The sequence below is a fragment of the Rhincodon typus genome, chromosome 17, assembly GCF_021869965.1.
Source record: "Rhincodon typus isolate 14 chromosome 17, sRhiTyp1.1, whole genome shotgun sequence".
In the NCBI taxonomy this organism is placed as follows: domain Eukaryota; kingdom Metazoa; phylum Chordata; class Chondrichthyes; order Orectolobiformes; family Rhincodontidae; genus Rhincodon; species Rhincodon typus.
Window position 1 is genome coordinate 27,183,362 of NC_063348.1, and position 22,344 is coordinate 27,205,705.

The following is a 22,344-nucleotide window of genomic DNA, read 5'->3' on the forward strand; positions in this document are numbered from 1 at the left end:
AACTTTGACATTTAATTGTTTAGCTGGTAAGTAAGCCCAATAATTTAATTAAAGTTCTAAATATATTGCATGTCCTTTTTTGTTTATAAATGTAAAGATGTCTGCAATAGTCATGCTGATCAGCTGTTTCTTTTGGATGCGTGTAATTCTTTTTTAGTAACGTGTAATCATGGAAATGGTGGGTGCCATCATACTTGTGATGATACGGATGATGGACCTGTTTGTGGCTGCCATCAAAAGTATGCCTTGCTTTCTGATGGGAAAATCTGCATTGGTAAGATAACTGGCTCTACCTGCCATTTTTCATTCTGAACAGTTTATCCAAGTCTTGAAGCAAATCAAAGAGAAATTACTTTCTGAAGAATTTTTTGCTCCCACAATGTCATTCTTGTCCATTTGTCCTTATGGTCTGACTGAATAGTAAAGTCGCCACAGTTCCGGAGGACCACTTTCTTTTTAGAGAGAGAGAGAGAGATGACGGGTGGTGAGTTTTATTTGAGAGTCATCGCGTCGTGGATGAGGGACATGGTTGAGAAAACAGGTCCTTCATGGTGACCTCAGCCAGTACATGAATTGAACCCATACTATTGGCGCTACTCTGCGTCACAAACCAGTCAACTGAGCTAACTAAACCCCTTTATGTATCTGAGTAGTAGATGTTTGTACATTTATAAATCCATTCAACCCTGTGTAATGTTATTTCAGCCAAACAAATTGTTACCTTAAAATCTTGAATAAAGGCAAAGTAAATGTAACTTCTTCCATGTTAGGACTACATCAGTGTATTCAAATCATTTTTGATAGACAATAATTTAGCTCAAAAGGGGTTACTGTTTAGGTAACTGATTATTGGTGATAGCAGCTATTATTTAATGTAACTTTAGTTCCCCTTGTGTATAAGTTAAAGCCCCTGATCTTAATACAGTAATGGTATTTCACGTAACTGGAAGTTAATCAGTTTGTTTCCCAATCATAAATATGCTGTTTAAGGGAAATAAAATTTCTTTGTGCTATGTATTGCATTTGTTGTAGCCGACATGGAAAATAATGGAATATATTCAGTGTATTCTGGCAAACATTAACTGGAGTCATTATTGTTAAGCAGCTATACCTTTAATAAACCTCAGAGCTGCTTACAGTTGTCACATTAGTTCTTCTCAGCATTTTATAGCAGCAATAATAAAATGCAATGTAAATGCTGTTGTTTCTGTTTTTATTTTAAATAATTCACTGATAAAATTTTAGTAATTAGCATCTATAAGGTCAAGATCCCACAAAAATAACTATGTCCTACAGAATAGGACTATAACATTTTTTTTGACAAACATCGATTGAATGAAAAGTAGTTTAATGCTTACGTGGTGACAAACTGATTTGCTAAAACCTTTTTCTGAGCAAAGTCCAATCAATTACTCTCCCAACCCCTTTCCGCCTCCCATTGTACCTGACTATACACCAGAGGCTGGAAATTTGACAGTCCTGCAAAATTTCCAAGATGACAGTAAAGTTGTTTTATCCAATTGAACTTTATTCTTAAGCATTTTGATGTCTGCAAAATAAAGCAGATTTGAGACAAATTTGGCTCAACTTTATTTTGTAATAATTAAAAACTGAACGAATTGTAAATGCTGTAAATCAGAAACAAAAACAAAAGTTGCTGGAAAAGCTCAGCAGGTCTGGCAGCACCTGTGCAGAGAAAGCAAAGTTAACATTTCGGGTCCAGGGTCCAATGAGTTCTGAGGAAGGGTCACTGAACCCGAAATATTAACTCTAATTACTCTTCACAGATGGTGCCAGACCTGCTGAGCTTTTCCAGCAATTTCTGTTTTTGTTTATTTTGTAGTAATGAGTTTGAAAAAGTTCAATTGTTTGGGATTCTGATTTTTCACAATGAAAAGGGTAAAACTGTAAATGTTGGAAAGCTGAAATGAAAGCAGCAAATTATGGCATCGCACATCAAATAAATCAGCATTTATAAAGAGAAAAGACAGGATTTGACAGTTTGGACATAGAACTGTGATCAGAGACTTTAGCTTTCAGATCTAAAGAGGTAAATTCAGATGAATGGTATGTACGAACCAGCAACATCCTGTCTCTTTCCTTTCATAAATTAACGCTGACTTGCTTGTGTGATCGCAACATTTTCTGGCATAACTGCTAATGATTACAAGATATTCAAAGAAATTAATATTTTAAACTTGACATAACCTCTTATATTGGACCTATTTCAAAAGCTAAGATTATTTCGTCTTTATTCAAAGGACAATGAAACAAATGCAACAGAAAGTTTGAGAATTTACTTGCTCACAAATTGATATTACTGTATCTTATTCAAAAGGCTTACTAATTCCTTTCTTCTGTGATTTCCTTTTCATTTTTCTAAGCTGTTCTGCTCTGGTGGTGACTCTGATTGCCTGCCTTATCTGCAGCCAAACTGAAATCAAAAATTAAATTATTTTAACATAATTATCTCTATTGCAGCCATGCTGATCAGAATTTTATACAATCCTAATTTTTTCTGTACATGTAGAGTACAAGAAGCTGAGACTTCTCTTAGCTGACTGGGATACTGAAGAGAATACAGAACACAGGACTTTGTTCTTATCTAATGTAATTTATTCTCGTTTGGATGCACTAATCATTTGCATGAAATTGAAAGACTTTTAGGTGATATGTTAATATTTTTTATTTTTCTGTATAAAGGTGATCGGAAGCACACTTGTCAGAAGGAAAATGCATGAGCATCCCATTTTCTCCTTGTATATTCATGCTAACTTTCCTGCCAGAGAAATTTAAGAACTTACATATTTGTCTTGGAAATTGGCTGTTTTTAATCATATTGAATGATTACGAGATGGCATCAAACATTTTGAAAGCATGTCAAAACATGATAATTTGATTTTATTTGCTGATTATTCTGCCATGTTATTTAACACCACATTATTTGGCTTTTTAATTTGTCTTGATTGCTTATAAACAAACTGGCAACCAGTACTGTAGCAAACACCAATTTAATCTAGGATTATTTTATGCATGCATTTTGTTTTGCATTTTTCTTCATTGAAATGATTCTAGTTGATTACCCACTTTATCCAATATTGGATTGCTTCTCAGCTTCTTTAATAACCAATCTCAGTTGCACTTTCTGTTGCTTTTGAATGCTTTATCTTTTTGTTTCCCAGTTAAGTTTTTTTGCATACTTGTGTTTTTGACTGCCCTCATTTACAGCCTTATTCTGCCAAGAAAAGTGAAAGCTAGCTGCTACATGTACTTGGGAAAATAGAACTAGTAACATAAGAAAATGTATTGCTGTAAACCATGGATAAAAAAGGAAAATGACGAAAACTGAAACAAGAACAGGAAATACTGGAAATACAAGAGCTGGAAAGAGAAAGGTCTCAACTGCAGCCTTTTTTTGTACATTTCCAGTACTTTCTGTTGTTAATGCTGCAAACACTAGTTATTGATGCAACGTGGAAGACAAAACAATAAAGGGAAAAGCATTGTTTCACTGCCTTTCCACAACATACATATATATATATACACATAAAAATAACTTCTTCTTCTTTGGTTTGATCAATGCAATATATTTTGTGCTTGCTTGTATTATAGAAAAGGCTGAGGCTGCAATTGAGAACTCTGAATACAATGCCACGTCATTAACTGATGTGGACAAACGGGTGAAACGCCGACTGCTAATGGGTAAAAATTAAAAAGCTTCTAGTGCACTAATAGTTTCTTTTTTGCTCTCTTTATCCTTTCGTTTCAAGGCTAGCTCTTAGCTAGATCTGAACGTCACCACACTGTCACTTGGATAGATATGCATGGGTTTCTTTTCAATATTTAACCATCATTGTATTAACTTTCTTGCACTCTAAATAAACATTATCAGCTTTCCGGTGACTAACACATACATGTTGCCATTTCTTAAAGGTATTTCTTGCATATCTCAAACTTACATGCTGAAAAAACATTCAAATGTTAGGATGATGTCAGGATGCACCTTACTTTCTACATGAAGATATGCGTACCAAGCAGTACAGACTAGTAAGATCCAATCTCCTGAGCCTTCCCTGAGTTTTATTGTTTCAGTTTACGTAACAACCTCAGCACCCATGGGCTAGGAAGGAGAAAAGAACAGCCAGCTATTTTATATAGGTGTGTGGAGTTGGGTGATGGTAAACTGTGGAAAAGGTTTGGTGCCCTCCCTGCAAATATGTAATATCTAAGCTCAGTTTTGAGAAGTGCCCATCTGAATGAAGTGCTGAAGGCCTACAGACACTTGTTGAACCATACTCCAGCAAGAATCAATGCGCGCATGAGAGATGAGAATTTTTCCATGTTTAATTAGAGTGTAGTACTTTGAATATGTCAAGTTACGGAGTTGAGATGACAACCAGATCAGCCGCAATCTTATTGATCGTGGAACAGGTTTGAATGGTTTTATGTCCTACTACTGCTCCTAAGTTCTATGTACCTAATGTATGAGCAAACCATTGAAGTTTAAACAGCTTATATTTTTGTCATAAAATCTGTGTAGCATCTGTCAAATATATCTGTATAGAATTTTGTCCATATAATGAAGCAGGAGCATGAAGTTATTCACTTGAAGTTATTCAGCTGTTGGTGAACCCATTATGTAACTTATTTTACGCTCTGAATCTTACTATGAAAATAACTCCCTACAAAAATTATTTAATTTTTTTCAGCATTTTACCAATGTTTTCTCTCTGTGCAGGACTTACTTGCCTATATATACCTGGTTAAAAGGTATTATGCTCTCATGCTGTCATGCTTTAAATAGCTACTGTATCTCCTTCAGCCAGACACTAAGAGATGCAAGCAGTAACTAACTTTCCCCCTTCCCCACTTAAGCATCTTGCCACAACAGTCCAGTTGCTATCAGGAACTTAGAGTTTAATTTTTTTGTACATTGTGTTTCACCATTTCCATTAGTGTATTTATTTTCCTAGATTCTTTATAATTTTTACTAAATAACAATGCATCTACAATTTACCATGTAACTGTAACTTGTATTAATAAATGATGCCATTAAAGTACAATGTTAATAAAATTTACAATTTATCAAGGCTTTGCACTCATTTCAACTGCAATTTGTGAGAGCACTTAAATTTGCCATAGGCTGAAAGATTATAGAATGTCAAACAAATATATCTATTTTAAATCTCCTAATTTAGAGCTATTTGGTCGACAGAGGTAGCACAACTTATGAAATCATGAGATATTTTAGATGCAAGTGCAAGTTTGTGTAGTTTATTTTCTTGTGCTTAAAAGTTGACTGGTGTTTTGAAGCAAAATTTTTACCTCAACATTATTGCTCACTTTGCCATTGGTAGGTTGCATTTACCTCCATTCACAATCATCAATCCTTTTATCTTAAGTTATCTAGACAGTTTGTTTGCTGTACATGTCATAACAGCCTGTTAATCAGATTCCTTAAGCCACCTTGACAGTGATGGTAAAATGTAACCATGTGCAAAACATTTAAAGATGTAACCATATATTTCTTTCTGCAAAACAAACCAAACTTTGGGCTGAATTTTACCGATACTTGCATGTGTCAATTTCAAGGAGCTCCACAGAGGATTTCTTTCTCTGGGTTCTAGCAAATGATCTTGTGCAATTTTACACTATTTATCTCATTGTGTGCACAACTGAATTCTAAAACATCAGTCATGCATCATGTTGTGATCACAAGTGGTGGATGTATTCGCCACAAATCAAACCCATATTTAAACTCCAGCTGCCCACCATGTCGATTGCCGCAAGACCAGAATCGCCATTCACAGTTGCAGTCTAGGACAAATTGCCTGGAAACTGGCCAAGAAGCAAGTTGTCACTCTAAATTGCTGTCAGGGAAGTGGAGGCCCTAGTGTATGGGGTGATAGAGAGAATGAATGTCCTTTTTCATCAGGACCACAAGAGGAGACTGCAGCACCAAACCCTGCCAGTATGATCTGGAATTGCCACCCAGGTCAGTGGGGTATTTCTAGTCTGCAGGGAATGCCTAGCACACAAGAAGTTTAATGACCATCAGTTCTCCAAAAGGGTAAGTGCCACCATCTCTCTGCTACCCGGCACTCACACTGACTCTCCCTTACTCACTTTCAGACTACTAGCCGTGCATGCCCTTTATGCTTTCTATACACAACTCAGGACACTTTTCCAAACCACACCAGTACTAAAAGCACTGCCAGCCACATTCTTTCACCGAGTCACTCCCTTTCTCTTATTCCAGGTGAAAACATCTCACAATCAGGTGGAAAGAGCCAAGATGAGTGATGGGGTATTTGACATTCCTCTCCTCACCCCCTCGATGCAGAGAATCTTTGTCTGCATAGGAAAGGACCATGACCACTGATGCTGATGCCAAGATCACCATGTTCCAGCATCCAGATATGACTCATGGTGAAGTGTTGGGCTGCTCTTCCATTACCAGCACTCAGAGAATATGCATAGCATGCACAAACCTCTACCCCAATTTCATATTTCATTTTCTCTTAGAATCATAGAATCCCTACAGTGTGGAAACAGGGCCTTCGGCCCAAAAGTCCACATCGACCCTCAAAGTATCCCACCCAGACCCACCTCCAGACACTATGGGCAATTTAACATGGCCAATCCACCTAGCCTGCACATCTTTGGATTGTGGGAGGAAACCGGAGCATCCGGAGGAAACCCACGCAGACACTGGGAGAACGTGCAAGCTCCACACTGACAATCGCCCAAGTGTGGAATTGAACCTGGGTCCCTGGCACTGTGAGGCAGCAGTGCTAACCACTGAGCCACTGTGCCGTGGGTCCCTGCAGGCACCAACAAAATCTGTACAGTCACTACCATGAAGAGACCAGCTTGTCAGGACATCATCTCCTCCCCTTCCTGCTCCTCTGAGGGAGACATCACAGATTCTTCAAAGGAAGCACTAACAAGGCTGTCTTCTGCACTCCCACACTTAGATGGCTACTTTAGCTAAAGTAGACTCAAAAGTAGATTCTGATGAGCACACCACTGCCATGTCTTTGCAACTGGCTGAACAACAAATATGCCAGGTCACTGGTCCTCACAGGACTGCCAGAGACTAGGCAGCCACTCAGCTCTGGACAGGAGAGGACCCAAAGGACAAGCAAACACAAAAGGAACAGGCGGGTTTGTTGGACACACTCAAGAAACTGACTTGAAAGTTGGAGGAGTCCATGAATGTCATCTGTGCTATACTTCCTTCAGCATGCAAGTGTTTTCCTGTCTCAGTAGACAGGTTGGGAGCTACCATGGAGAGCCAAATCCAGTGCAGTGAGTCAGCTGAATATACCCTCAGACCTGCACTCGATTGCTCCAACCATTGGTATCCAGCACCAGTAAGCACCCAGCTGGAGGAGGAACTACATACAGGGCCCCTCAGAGGTGCACAGACCCCTTTCCCCTTCACCCTACTTGTAACCTTGTGGGAATTCATGCTGAGGAGGCTGAATGTGCATCTAGGCAGCATACTGTTACTAGGCCCCAGGATCACCTTCCTCAAACTCCAAGGGCAATATGCCACACTATAGAGTAGGCACCCTCCATGCTAACTGTGCACCTGGGACTGCACCTAAATGTAATGGGAGGGAACAGAAAATGGAAACCTTTTGAAGGTATGTAGTTGGCATGGTGAAACTTCATGATAAATTCATGATGACATTTATAAACATATGTTTACTTTTCATCATCAGCTGTGTAAGCAACTGTAATTTTAGTTGAGACTAAAAGAATGAAACTAGAGAGGCTAGCCATTCTCATGATACATGATGTTCTGACCCTGTCTGAACAATAACTATCTTGTCTATAGCTTCCGTGCGAGCATGAAACTTTATTATGATTGGATGATGGAGCATTGATGTTGTGAAGGCTTCCATCAGTTTGTAACTATAACTTTAATTAAATAACAGGAAAATCAAAATAGATGAAACTTTTGTGCTGCATTTCCAGTTGAGCTGACACGGGGAATGCTGGTCTGTGCAGCATCAAAACATTTATAGTCAGAAGAGATGACTTCATGCAACTTGGTTCCACTGTAGAAGGTTCACAAAGAAATTCTGCCTGTGTTGCCAATACTGTAGCGTTTTGGGATGTTGAAGGTGTTGTTCTTCGTGAGGAATGTCCTTATTGCTTTGCTTGATACAATGCTGCTCTCACAGGTTATTGTTGTCCATCGCGTATCCTCATCACTTCTCCAGTTGTCTGGAACGAACAGTCCAAGGTTCGAGTGTTTCTTGTGTCAGTACTGTGCTGGAACAGAGTCCCCAAACAGGACTTGCATGGGAACTTGATGTGGAGGCAACATCTTGTTGCCGTCACTGGCCCAGTGAAAGAAAGTGTTGGTGCATTGCCAATATACTGGACATCATGACATGGTGTTTGGACCGCTACCTCTAACCCACTGCCATTCTCTCATCTGCACGGCATTCCATGAAAGACAAGTGTCTGTAGCTCTCCTGCATTTTTGTGTCATCAGAGGACCTGTCGTTGAAAATATCACATTAGGAGACTGTGCTACATCCACTGGAGGTTGATGCGGGTTGTGGGCCTCCAGACATCTGTTTCCCATCCTCTTGTGTGGATCTTCTTAGTGCAGCAGCCACAAAGAGCCAACGTTTCTGTGCTTAGATCCATTGGGGATGATTCCAATGATCCTCTGTGGGCAACATCAGAAACAAAGTAGCCTTTTGGCAATGTGATCATTCAGCAGTCACAGCACTCACAACTACAATTTGAAAAGTGTCCTCAGTACATTGGGTCATTGAGGATTCCAACAAGGAGGGTGGTGGGATATCTCTATATGAACCTTGCATATTGTTGACCTGATACAGATATATGCTGCTGAAGACTTTTGACACATGTACCATAGGAGATTGTATGTGTGGCAGCAATTTTTAAAAAAACCCTCTCCCAACCCCATTATTCAAGAAAGGCAGCACTGGATACATGGTGACAGTGTCGACATTTTGTGTCCTGGACATTGTGCAGGCTATGCAGCTGTGGAAGGTGTTTTTAATTTTTCCAACTAAGATTAATCCTTACCTCTTGCTTGACTTTTGCCTCACTGTCATTGGTAGGATTAATGTGTAATGCTATGAGAAAAAGTGGTGAGCCTGTAAAATTCTCTGTCACAAAAAGTGGTTGAGGTCAAAGCATTAAATATTTTGAAGGAAGAATTAGATATAGAGCTGTATTATATGTAGGGCTAGAAGGAAGCAGGAACAGGGAACTGGGTTGATAATCACTACGATCATATGGAATGGCAGAGCAGACTCAAAGGGCTGATTGACATACCCCTGCTCTTATTTTCTATGTTGCTATGGTCAAGATTGCTTGAGGCCAGGAATTTTAGTCAATGGAAGTGTAAGGTCCATATACAGAATTACATGATAACAGATGTCTTTAACCTGTATTGAGTGTCTGTTTCATGCTGTTGTCCCTCGGATGGCCTCACTTAGCACCAAAGTAGAGCCTACTCCCTCAGAGAAAAAGAAGCACTTACTCTGCCCATTCCAGGTGTGTAGCAGTTATTTTTTATCTCTGATTACGCTTTTACAATTTGGATGAGGACAGAAGGAAACACAGGTAATGCTTCATGGAGTGAATGCAGCCTCAATCTCTCCGCCTAGATGATAACTCCCTAAACTTACATCTTCCTTTCTGCCTTGTCTTCCCTGTTAACCCCATCAGTTTTGATCTTTCTTATATTCCCACACAATTTTTCTATTCAATTGCTCTTCTGTTCACTTTACCCCTGAGCCCCATAGTTATGCACTATCCCCACCTCATCCAATCCAGGACAGTGATGATCATTTATGACTCCCTCCCCCATTGTCTTCCCATGCTGTATCGTCTCCCACACTTTTATGCTGCGTTACCCACATTCACAACTATTATCCCCTCTGCATCCTAGCATACAACCTCCAATTCCCAGTGTCTCGACCACAGCATTGCAATCTGATAATTACCTTGACTTTCAGTGAACAGACACCCTGTATTGACTATGGTCCTCCCCACAACCAACTTGGAAAGACAACCCTGACTGATGAGTGGCCAGACCTCTAACTACTTTCTGTGCAGATACTAGCCTGATTACAGCCAATCCCTGGACTGGTTGCACTGGACCTGCAGAACTAACTGTGCCCACTCCCTGCTCTAAAGTGGTATGAAATCCCGAATTCTGGCCCAAGCTTCCGATTGACTATTTCTAAGCTCCTGGATGATATCATTCAATGCAGTAGACTTACCCTAACTGAAGACATGCCCCTTTGATTAATCCTGTTAGACTTTGAGACAGCCATTTGGTTGAAGCATATTCAATGTTTTCTGCATAAACTGCTGATACATGCCATAGGTGTAAGGTTGATGTAGCATTGTACCATGTAACATCATGTCCACCTGTTTAACTGATCACTTCTGGCAACCACCCAGCTGCCTGGCTTTGACTTTTAAAAGGCAAAGCGAGACAGAAATCCTGAGAGTCAGTAGGTTCTGAGTGAGGTGAAAAAGCACGAAAAGGCAGAAGTGCTGTGAGCACCCAAAATGAATGAGTGCTAGGAGAGCAAGCTAGGACCCTAAAGTACACCCTGTTCCAATGCTTGAAATGGGTATCTTTCCCTGTTTGGGATGTGACCTAGCTGAAGTACTATAACACAAGGTTTTGATTTGCTCCAAAGTGCAGGATTGAAGGGTGAACTGTATTTTAAGTGGATCGATGATGTGGTGAGGCTGGTGTGTGCCTGATGTAACCTCCATGGATGGAGGGTGCAGGCACTCACTGCCCATGGAGAGAACCCTGTAATATTGGGGAATTGAACCTGGAATCCAGGAGAAGTAAGCGACAAACTACAGATTCCAGGTACCCTCTGACTTACATTTGGTGAATTTTTGCCAATTAGTTTCTCTCCAGGTCATGAGAGAATAGGAAGCTGCATATAAAAGAGCTCAGGTTGGTTACTAGTAAATTATAAATGCATGCAACAAGGGTTCTCCCCACTCAAAAATTAAATATATCCATGCACGACAGTGTCAGTGGGAGTGACCACCACATGGCTGTTGTAGAGATGAAGTCCCAACTTCACATTGAGGATACACTTTGGCATATTATGTGGCACTCTGACTGTAATGAATGTGATTGACTTTGAACAGATTTAACAATTCAAATCTGGGCATCCATGAACAGCTGCAGAATCAAATATTCCACTGCAATCTCACAACCAACAGATCAGATCTAAGCTCTGCAGTCCTGCCAAATCTAGTTGTGAATGATGGTGGACATTAAACAAGTAACAGGTAATGATGGCTCTACAAATGTCCCCATTCAGTGGTGGAGCCCAGAACATCTCTACAAAAGACCAGGCTGAAGTATTTGCAAAATAAAAACCGAAAGAACTGCAGATGCTGTAAATCAGGAACAAAAACAGGAAAAGCTCAGCAGGTCTGGCAGCATCTGTGAACGCGAAAACTGAGCTAACGTTTCGGGTCTGGTTCTGAGGAAGGGTCACCGGACCCGAAACGTTAACTCTGTTTTCTCCTTCACAGATGCTGCCAGACCTGAAGTATTTGCATCCATCTTCAACCAGAAGTGCTGGGTGGATGATCCATTCTCAACCTCCTCCTGAAACCCCCAGCATCATCGAGCCAGCCTTCTACCAATTCAATCACTCCATGGTATTAAGAAGTAGAAACCAGGAGCAGGAGTAGCTTATTGGCCCTTTGAACTTGTTCTTACAACATTTAAAAGGCATTTGGATGCGTACATGAATAGGAAGGGTTTAGAGGGATATGGGCCAAATGCTGGCAAATGAGACTAAATCAGTTTAGGACATCTGGTCAACGGGATGAATTGGACCAAAGGGTTTGTTTCCATGCTGTATTAACTCTAGACTCTATGACTAATCCTTTATTTCAGTGCTATTTTCCTGCTCTCTACGAAACTTGATGTCTTTACAATCTGTAAAGTTGTCAATATCTTTCTTGAATATGTTTAGGAAAGCCTTCTGTGGTAGTGCATTCCACACTCTGAGTGAAGAAATGTTTCCTCATCTTAGTCCTAAATGACCTAATCTGTATCCTGAAACTCTGACCCCGGTTCTAGACTCGCTAATTAGATTAAACATCATCCCTGCATCTAGCTCTGTTGAATTTTTTACATTGCAATCTGATTTCCTCTCATTCTTCTAAACCCTGATAAATACAGGGAGAGTTGAACCAATCTCTCCTAATAAGTCAGTCCTACCATTGCCAGTATCAGCCAAGTAAATCTTTGCTGAACTCTCTGTATGGCATGTATATCTTCTGTTAGGTAGGGAAACCAAAACTGTATACAGTACTCCAGATGCAGTCTCACCAAAGGCCCTGTGTAACTGCAGAAAGACATTCCTACTTTTGAACTCAAATCCTCTTGCAATGAAGACCAACATACCATTTGCCTTCCTAATTGCTTGGTGCATCTACTGTTTAGTTCCCTTAATTAGTGTACAATGACACCCTGATCCCTTTGTACATCCATATTTCCCAATATAGCAACATTTAAATAATATTCTTCCTTTCTGTTTTTTCAAAACAAAGTGGATAACTTCACATCTACCTGTGCTATACTGCATTTGCCTGTTTGTCCATACACTCAACTTGTCTAGATTGCTCTGAAGCCTCACAACTGACAATCTAGTCTAGCTTTGTGTCATCAGCAAGCTTAGAAATATTGCATTTGGTTCCCTCATCCAAGCCATTTACGTATATTGTGAATAGCATGGACACAAGCACTGATCCATGGGTAAACCACTGGAAAAAGACCCATTCATTCCCATTGTTTCCAGTCTGTGAACCAGTTCTTAGTCCATGCCAGTATATTATCCTGACTCTATGTGCATTAACTTTGCCCACCAGCCTCTTCTTATGTAGGATCTTATCAAAAGCCTTTTTTAAATCCAAATACACGACATCCGCTGGTTTTCCCTTGTGATATTAGAGTGTATGTTGTTTTCGTTTGCACTCAGGAATCACTTACACAATTTCTAAATTTTAAAATGACTCCAATTTGAGGTTGGGGGGCCTGCCATTGTAGAAAACACTATCGAAGGAGACATTAATAAACAGGCAATGTAGGTTTGTATTTGGAAATTGTACTTTAATTTAGATAAGCATAAGGTGGTACATTTTGAAGTTCATAGTAGGAATCCATAAATCTTTTTGAAAGAGTAGTGCCTTAATGGAATACAGAAACAGAGTAATCTGATACACCAATCACAAAATATAGAGACTCAGTTTAATAAGGCTATATAAAAAAAATAAAACAAAGCAAGGGGCTCACTTCCAGGAGTAGTTAAAGTGAATAGCCTAGACACATTAAAAAAGAAGAATCTGAATAAATACATGAAGGGGAAAGAAATAGAAGGATAGATGGGGTTAGTTAAACAATGGTGAGAGAAAGCTCATATGAAGTATGAACATTGGCATCGACCTGTTTGGTCAAATGGCCTGTATCTATACTATAAATACTGTATAATACTATGTAAAGTTGCAGATTTTTTATCATTAAGGTGAAGTCTGTGCAAAAGCATCACTGTGTTTCTATCTTTATCTTTCATAACTTAACAGTTAGTTATTTTGAACTAACTTTCTGCAATTTATTATGAAATGTAGCTAATTAAATTCACTATGATATTTCAATGAATTGAAGTGGTAAAACTGTAAGAATAGCTCTTGGTCGCAAGTAATTTTTATTCTATCTACAGAAACATGTGCAGTTAACAATGGTGGCTGTGATCGTACCTGTAAAGATACTTCTACTGGTGTTCGGTGTAGCTGTCCTGTAGGATTTACACTGCAACCAGATGGAAAGACTTGTAAAGGTTAGATATCACTTTAATGATTTGTGTGTGTGGAAGGTAATTTGACATAATTAGTAATTATAACGTTTAATATTTCAATTTTCTTCAATATTTTAAGTTCTTAATTATTGACTTTTTGTGATATATCTGTTAAAGTAAGTTTTCTTAATGTAATGTTATCATTTTTATGATTTTGATACTGCCAACTATGACAGCAATGAGCAGGATTGTACTGCTACTTAAGTATTAAAATACAGTAGTTTGGTGATTTCTTTTATTTGGAAAAGCAAATAAGCCACATAAACACAGTGGCTACAGAAGCAGGTCAGAGGCTAGGAAGACTGTAACTCCCCTCCTAACTCCCCAAAGCCTGTTCACCACCTGCAAGGCACAAGTCAGGAGCGTGATGGAAAACTCCCCACTTGCCTGAACATGTGCAGCTCCAACACCACTCAGGAAGCTTGATATTATCCAGGACAAAGCTGCCCGCTTGATTGGCACCACATCCACTGTTTCCATCACCAGTGCTCTGTAGCAGCAGTATGTTCTATCTGCAAGATGCTCTACAGAAATTCTCCAAAGATTCTGAGACAGCACCTTCCAAACCCACAACCACTTCTTTCTAGAAGGAGAAGGGCAGCCAATACATGGAAACACCACCACCTGCAAGTTCCCCTCCAAGCCACTCACCATCCTGACTTGGCCACTCCTTCATTGTTGCTGGGTCAAAAATCCTAGAATTCCCTCCCAAAGGGCATTGTGGGTCACCCTACAGGACGTGGACTGCAGCGTTTCAAGAAGGCAACTCATCACCACCATCTCAAGGGCAACGAAGGACAGGCAATAATTGCTGGCCAGCCAGCGCTGCCCATGTCCCACGAATGAATAAAAAACAATTGTTTATTTGCATTTTAAAATGTGTAATGTGCTTCTGACACTGCTTTTTAGCAGAGATTCCAAATCCAGATAATCTTTTATCTGTTTATGAATAAACAATTCTACAAATCTGATTTTTGGTTACAATAAATACAAGAAAACAGAATAAGAAAAAATGATAGGAATTAAGATTAAAAATATCTTATCCTGGAGTGAAAACCATCAGGTTATTAAAATAAATAGGTAAGGGAATTGCAGGTATGTGAGTCAATTGGATAATTATATCCAAAACTGGATTTGAGAATTATGCCTTCAAAATGTCAAATTATAAATGCTACTCCCATTATTTAAGGGGGAAAATGCAACTAGATAACTTTTCATTCATAGAATCCAAGGAAGTTACTGAACCTGTAGTCAGAGGGTTTGAACACTTGAATAGATTAAAGAAAGTCAGCATCAGTTTGTGAAGACTAATTCACAACTGGATACTTTGGGAGTCCTCATGCATAAAGCCCAAAAAAGCTAGCTTACAAGTTCAGCAGGTAATAGGCAAGGTAAATGGAATGTTGGCCTTTATGTTAAAGGGAATGTAATATAAAAATAGTGAGGATTTGCTAAAACTATTCAAGGAAAAAGTCAGACCATACCTGGAGTACTGTGAACAATTTTGGCCCCCTTATCTAAGAAAGGATATCCTAACAATGGAGGCAGTCCAGAGAAGTTTCACTAAGCTGATCCTGGGTATGGAGGGACTGTCTCATGAGCAGAGGTTGAGTAGGTTGGGCCTTAGAGTTTAGAAGAATGAGAGGTGATCCTATTGAAACACAAGATTCTTAGACGACTTGATAAGTTAGATGCGGAAAGTTTGTTTTTCCTTTCTGGGATAGTCTAGGCAGAGGGTATCATCTCAGAATAAGGGATCACACATTTAAGACAGAGGTGAGGAGGAATTTCTTCTCTCAGTGGGCAGTGAATTTGTGGAATTCCTTACCACAGAAAGCTGTCAAGGCTGGGTCATTAAGTATATTTAAGGTTGAGATAGACAGAGTTTTAATCAGTAAAGAAATCAGTTTATTGGGAAAAGCAGAAAAGTGGAGTGGAGGATTATCAGATCAGCCTGATCTCATTGAACCTGTTTTGCCATTCAATTGGCTGAATGGCCTATTCCTGTTCCTATGTTCCTATTCTTAACTATTTGTATATGTCAACACCTAAGTCTATCTCCTGTTCTGTGGTTCCCTACTGTTCTACTCTGTTTAGCGTATATGTGATAGCCCATCCATCCTCTTAAAATGCACCATTTTAAACAGCTTTTCTCATAACAACAAAAATGTTAAATTTAAAAGTACTAATGATCTACAATTGTTATTTTACAGATATTGACGAATGCTTAAATAATAATGGTGATTGTGATCACTTCTGTAAGAATACTATTGGTAGTTTTGGCTGCAGCTGCAAGAAAGGTTACAAACTCTTAACAGATGAAAGAACCTGCCAAGGTTGGTTTAAAAATGTTTAGGATTATTTAATCTGTCTCTTAGGTTTTAAAGATCAAGGATATTCATCTAGAGATAGGAGGCTAAAATGTTGTTTACATTGTGTTAATTCAATGCCTTGCTAATTGAGACAGTGTTGATTCCCCAGAGTTATAGGTGCTATCTGTGCAGGATTCTAAGTTGATCTCTGAGGGTTGCCTTACAGGTAGCAGCCCCCAGTGCTGTCTATGATTAATCTATGCAGCAGTGCTTTGAAGTGACGCTATGTGAAAATATTCTTAACTCAAGCAAGGTCCTCATGCAGTTTATGTTTCAAATAATGATTTATCTTCAAGAATTGTTATAAAAGTTTTTTTTTAATAAAAGCTTTAAATCCCATACTTGATTCGGTTTATCTCTATTTATTGAGTTATCCTACATTCTTCCATCTTGAAAAATAATTACAGACCATTGCAGCTTTGCTTGTCACCAACAAGCAAAGGACTTGTCTTCAAAAATCAAATTTAAAGCCAGTCATAAAGTCAGTTGTATACTAATACTATATAACTAAAAATAATGCCATTAAATATTACCTGCTGATCTAATGTATTTATAAATGCGTGCAAATATAATTTAAGAAGCCAAACTGTATGTTCATTAGAATAGGTAAGTAGTAACTGGCAGCCACCTATTTTTATGGACTTATTTGCTCAGAGTTTAGTCCCGAAGGCTTCGAAAGACAAATGAGATTTTGCTTATTTTTGAAAGTACTATGGCTTGAATGTAAAGCTGTAATTTGTAAAATTAGGGTAATGGTTTGTTTCTTGAAGTCAGCCAATGGCCTAATCAATCAAAAGTGTCTCAGGCGTGAAATTGGTCTTGGGAAAATTAGTCCAAAATGTGTGAATGTGTATTAACAATTTATTTTGCATGACATGTAATGGCAAATCTTTAATAAAACAAATTGATAACATTAGGCAGACTGTGAAATGAGCAGCCGATTCTCTACCTTTCCTTCTATGACCAATTTCATATCCTTCCTGATCCCTACAGACCAGTAAGATCCCGGTTTGAACATGTCTAGAGCCATTTATGAATATAGTGAGATCTGTCATTTTCAGGTGAAAGCAAAGAGTCAGTGTAGGGCTTTTAAGACCTTGTTGGAAACATTAGTGGCGTGGTAATATTTCATAATATTCATACAACACATGGACTGTAGGGGTTCAAGACAGTAGCTGTCCAGCTTCTCCAGGGCAGTTAGGAATGGGTAATAAATGTTGCCCTAGCCAGTGAACCCTCATCCCATAAAGAATAAAATTTACTGACTAAGCTGACCAGGGAGCTTGAGTTTCTCTTTTATTGTTTGTTAGTTTCTGTGGTTCATTAGTAATTAATTAATATTTTAATATCCATAATATGTATCTTTTCAATTATAGATATTGATGAATGCTTCTTTGAAAGAGCATGTGATCACATTTGTATCAACTACCCAGGATATTTTGAATGTGTTTGTAAAAAGGGTTATACTCTATATGGACTGATTCATTGTGGAGGTACGTCAAGATGCGTATTTCACAAGATATTCTTCGGAGTACATATTTTCGTTTCAATATTTTACTTCATGATTACAATTAAAGGACAAATTAGGAAAAAAAATACAGAAAAGGCATGGTTTATGATTAATTGTTTATATTAAAGTTGTTACCTTACCCTTCTTACATCCCTGAAGTCCTCTGTGCTCTGCATTTTCTCTGGCTGAGAATGGGCTATAATTCTGCTGCATCAATGCTGTTCTATTACTAGATGATAGGTGACAAGATGATGACTAGATGACAAGAATTAGCAGGTCTAGTCATTACTCTGATTTTATCGTTACAGTGGGGAAGCACCTGTCTTTCTCTAGCTTGGAACTCTGGGTGATTCAGCTGAGATCAGTTCTTTGTGAGTTGAGTTGGTGTTATAAATCACTCCATGATATGATGTGTTAGAACACCTACTTTTATGCCACTTAATTTTAGTATTTTCCTAGTCTTTTTCCTTTCTTGTTTCTCTTCCTGTGTCCTGTTTAAGCAACTCATGCTGGTCCTCTTCATGTATTAGACTATTGGACGTTTGAGGCTGGCTATGCGATCATAGCGTACATTTTAACAGCATGACTCAATCTCATCCTGTAATCATCAAATGTTCATAAGTGAGCACTTTGTAACAAAAGGCATGGAATGAAAATAAATCTTAGGACCTTGGACTGATCATTATTCACTCCCTATTTAGGAGTACTGAGACCAAGGGTGGTAATTTCCATTCCTTTGAGTGCTGTGGGCAATGGCAAAAAATGTAGGAAGTTACAGTGAAAATTTTTTTAAAAATAAGAATCTCAATGTTGAGAAAAATTTTCCTGATGTTCCTTTTAAAGTTTAAATGCCAGTTCAGAGTATCACTAAGAATTGGTGACTACCTTGTTTCTATGCATTTCGATCTCACTAATTACCCAACTTGCTTAATTTCTAGACAGTTTCCAATTCTTTCCTCTGAGAAATGTAATGGCGCAAATTTCCATCGTGACAGTCAGAGTGGTTACCTGACTGCAGTAGCTCACCATTTCCCTCCCTGGGCCTTCATCCAACTTGGTCATCATCATAATATCCCTGCATGCTGTATGGATTCCATCTTCCCACATCCTTCATCTATGCAAGTCACCAAGCTTGCTCTCAGTCTAACTCTCACACCACTTAAATCTTCTAGAACTTTACTTAGGAGCTCAGGGACATTCATCACTCGCATGGTTTTGCCAGGTCACTTTGTGCACAGGAACACACACCAATCTCATTAATCTATGCAGAATGCATCTTATGGCTCTTAGTATCATTTCTCAGTACTCATTCATTTTGCACATAGTTTGAGACTGCCACCCTCTGTGGCTTGCATTGCTTTTTAGTGCAGATGGAGAGGCATACAGTAGAAGGAATAATTGACAATGAAGTTGGCATAGACCCTAAGGAAAGAGTGACCACAATAAGATAAAATTATTATTTAAGATAGACTGTGATATAGCCATTTCTGAGACTCGGGTCCCAAATTTGAGTAAAGGAAATTATGATAGTATGAGGCATGAGTTAGCAGTCATAAACTGGGAAGTGTTACTTAAAGGGATGACATTAGATGCACAATGGAAAACATTTAAAGTGTGTGTGTGTATGAAGTGCAAAAGTTATTTATTCCTGTCCTAAATGGGAAATGTGGCCACATCATGCCTAACAAGGAAAATCATAATATTAAATCCAGGAAGAAACATACAAATTGGCCAAAAAAAAAAGCAACAGACCTGAGGGATGGGGACAGTTTAGATTCCAGCAAAGGGAGATAAAGAGACTGTTTAAGAAGGGAAAATAAAGTCTGAGTGTAAGCTTGCAGGGAACATAAAAACCCCTAGTGAAAGCCTCTGTAGGTGTATAATGAGAAGAAGATTATTAAAGACGAATATAGGTCCCCTACAGTCAGAAATGGGGGTATTTATAATGGAGACAAAGAGATGGTAGACCAAATAAATACATACATAAGTTCTGTCTTCACAAAGGTAGACACAAATAACATCCCAAAAATAAGGCAGAACACAGGGTCTAGTGGGAAGGGGGAAATGAGAAAAATTAGTATTCATAGGGAAATAGTACTGGGAAAACCAATGGGATTTTTTTTATTCATTCACAGAATGAGGGCGTCACTGGCCAGGCAGCATTTATTGCTTCTCCCTAATTGCCCAGAGGGCAGTTAGGAGTCAACCACATAGCAGTGGGTATGGAGTCACATGTAGGCCAGACCAGGTACGGGTGGCAGTTCCCTTTCCTAAAGGACATTAGTGAACCAGATGGGTTTTCCCCGACAATCGGCAATGGATTCATGGTCATCATTAGACTCTTAATTCCAGATACTTATTGATTTCAAATTCTACCATTTGCTGTGGTGGAATTCGAACCTAGGTCCCCCAAGACATTACCTGGGTCTCTGGATTCACAATCCAGTGATAATAACACTAGGCCATTGCCTCCCTGACCTATTGCAGGCAAATAAATCTCCTTGGCTTGATATCATTAATTTTAAAGTACTTAAGGAAGTATCCCTTAGCAGTTGTGCTAGTGGTCATTTTCCAAAATTTGAGAGACTCTGGAGCAATTCTTAAGGATTGGAGAGTACCTAACATAACTCCACTATTTAAGAAGGGAGGTAGAGAGAAAACAGTGAAATTAAGCCAGTTAGCTCGACATTGGTTGTGGGAAAATAGCAAGAATACATTATAAAAGATGTAATAGCAGAGCTCTTGGAAGATAGTGACAAGACTTCAGCATCAATTTACAAAGGGAAAGTTGTGCTTGATAAGTCTGTTGGAATTCTTTGAAGATGTAACAAGTAGAATGGATAAGGGGGATCCAGTGGATATCGTTTACTTGGATTTTCAGAAGGCTTTTGATAAGGTCTCACATAAGAGATTAGCATGTAAAATTAAAGTACATGGGATTGGAGGTTGTGTATTAAAATGAATTGAGAACCGGTTGGCAGACAGGAAACAGCATTGGAATAAACAAATCTTCTTTCAAGTGGGGAGCAGTGACTACTGGGCTACTGCAGGAATCTGTGCTCGGCCCCCAACTATTCACAATATATTTAAAGATTTAGATGAAAAAACTATATCATGTTTATAAGATATCAAATCTCCAGGTTTGCAGATGACGCAAAGCTGGGTGGGAAGGTATGCTGTGAAGTGGATGCAGAGAAGCTGCAGTGCGAGTTGAACAAGATAAGTATGCAAATACATGGCAGAAGCAGTACAATGTGGATAAGTGTGAGGTTATCCACTTTGGTAGCAAAAACAGGCAGACAGATTATTGTCTGAATGGTGATACATTGGGGAAGGGTTTCCCAGCTACTGCTAGTTCCAACAAAGTGTCACTGGAATCAAAAAATGAACTCTGTTTTGCTGTCAACAGATACTGCCAGACCTGTTGTGTTTCTCCAGCACTCTGTTTTTGTTTTAGTTTGCCTTGCGAGGGACAATTGCATAATCATGCATCCACTGATTCTGTAATGCAACCTATCTGGCATCAAATTGCGCTTTGTGGGCAGGTTATTTATTGTCCAAGATAGAACGTTAGAATTATAGTCTTAAGCAATCTCAATCATTATATAGACTACGCTAATTGCCTCCTTGTCATGTCAACTAAGCAAATGTAATTCAATGTTAACTTAAAAGCAACACGTGGGCTTGACATTTCTGAAACCCATTTCATAGCTAACACTGGAAGCCAGTGCTTTGGAGATACCACACTCACATGATGAACAGTAAGTATGCAAGGATATTGCGTGAGATGTTTAAGGGCACCTTCTTTTGGGAGGAGATGAGCTATCATGGTGGGTTATTGCTGGAATTCAATTCCCCAATGTAGCATGAACATTTGGAATATGTACCGTACATTTGGATAAGGTTGCATACCTCAGAGTAACTTTTTCTTATTTATTCTGTTATGGACCAGGCCAGACCCCCTCAAAATATTTTAAAAAGGTAGCCTAGACCCCAACCTTTCTTATTTTACAGGTAGATATGAAGTGGGTGTTCCAGGTGTGATGCGACTGGTCAAACCACTCAACTTTAAGCAAAACAGAATTTATTTAAACACTACAGTTGAAACACGAAATAATGAAAGCAGAACTTAGAATAACTTAACTGTTGGAAAACTTAACCGACCCAATACAGCAACTTAACTGATTAACTGCTCCAATAAAGTAACACCTGGCAAAAGGTAAATTCCAACACAAATTCTTACAGGCAAGATTCCAATCCAGGAGGGAACAACAAAGTCTGTCAGGAATCAGAGTCTAACACTGTGTGGAGCTGGAGGAACACAATAGGTCAGGCAGCAGCTGAAGAAGGACTGTAGAAGGGTCCCAACCCGAAATGTCGACTTTCCTGCTCCTTTAATGCTGCCTGACCTGCTGTGTTCCTCCAGCTCCACACTGTGTTTTACTCTGACTCCAGCATCTGCAGTTCTTGTTGTCTCCCAGTTAGGAATCATTTACTGAAACTTGCAGCCCTTCTGGTACTCAAAACATCTTAGACAACAAGGTGCAGAGCTGGA

At 39.0% G+C, this 22,344-nt stretch overlaps 1 protein-coding gene across 1 annotated transcript in view; it reads left to right on the top strand.

The window, feature by feature from the left end:
* Nucleotides 1-22,344, top strand: part of LOC109928667 (signal peptide, CUB and EGF-like domain-containing protein 2) — a 157,906-nt gene that overhangs the window by 60,746 nt on the left and 74,816 nt on the right. Inside the window, exons 6-10 of the mRNA XM_048607317.1 lie at nucleotides 158-274; nucleotides 3,613-3,702; nucleotides 13,773-13,889; nucleotides 16,121-16,243; nucleotides 17,656-17,772. Of these exons, the coding sequence (XP_048463274.1) occupies nucleotides 158-274; nucleotides 3,613-3,702; nucleotides 13,773-13,889; nucleotides 16,121-16,243; nucleotides 17,656-17,772 (564 nt within the window). The remainder of the gene's footprint in view (nucleotides 1-157; nucleotides 275-3,612; nucleotides 3,703-13,772; nucleotides 13,890-16,120; nucleotides 16,244-17,655; nucleotides 17,773-22,344) is intronic.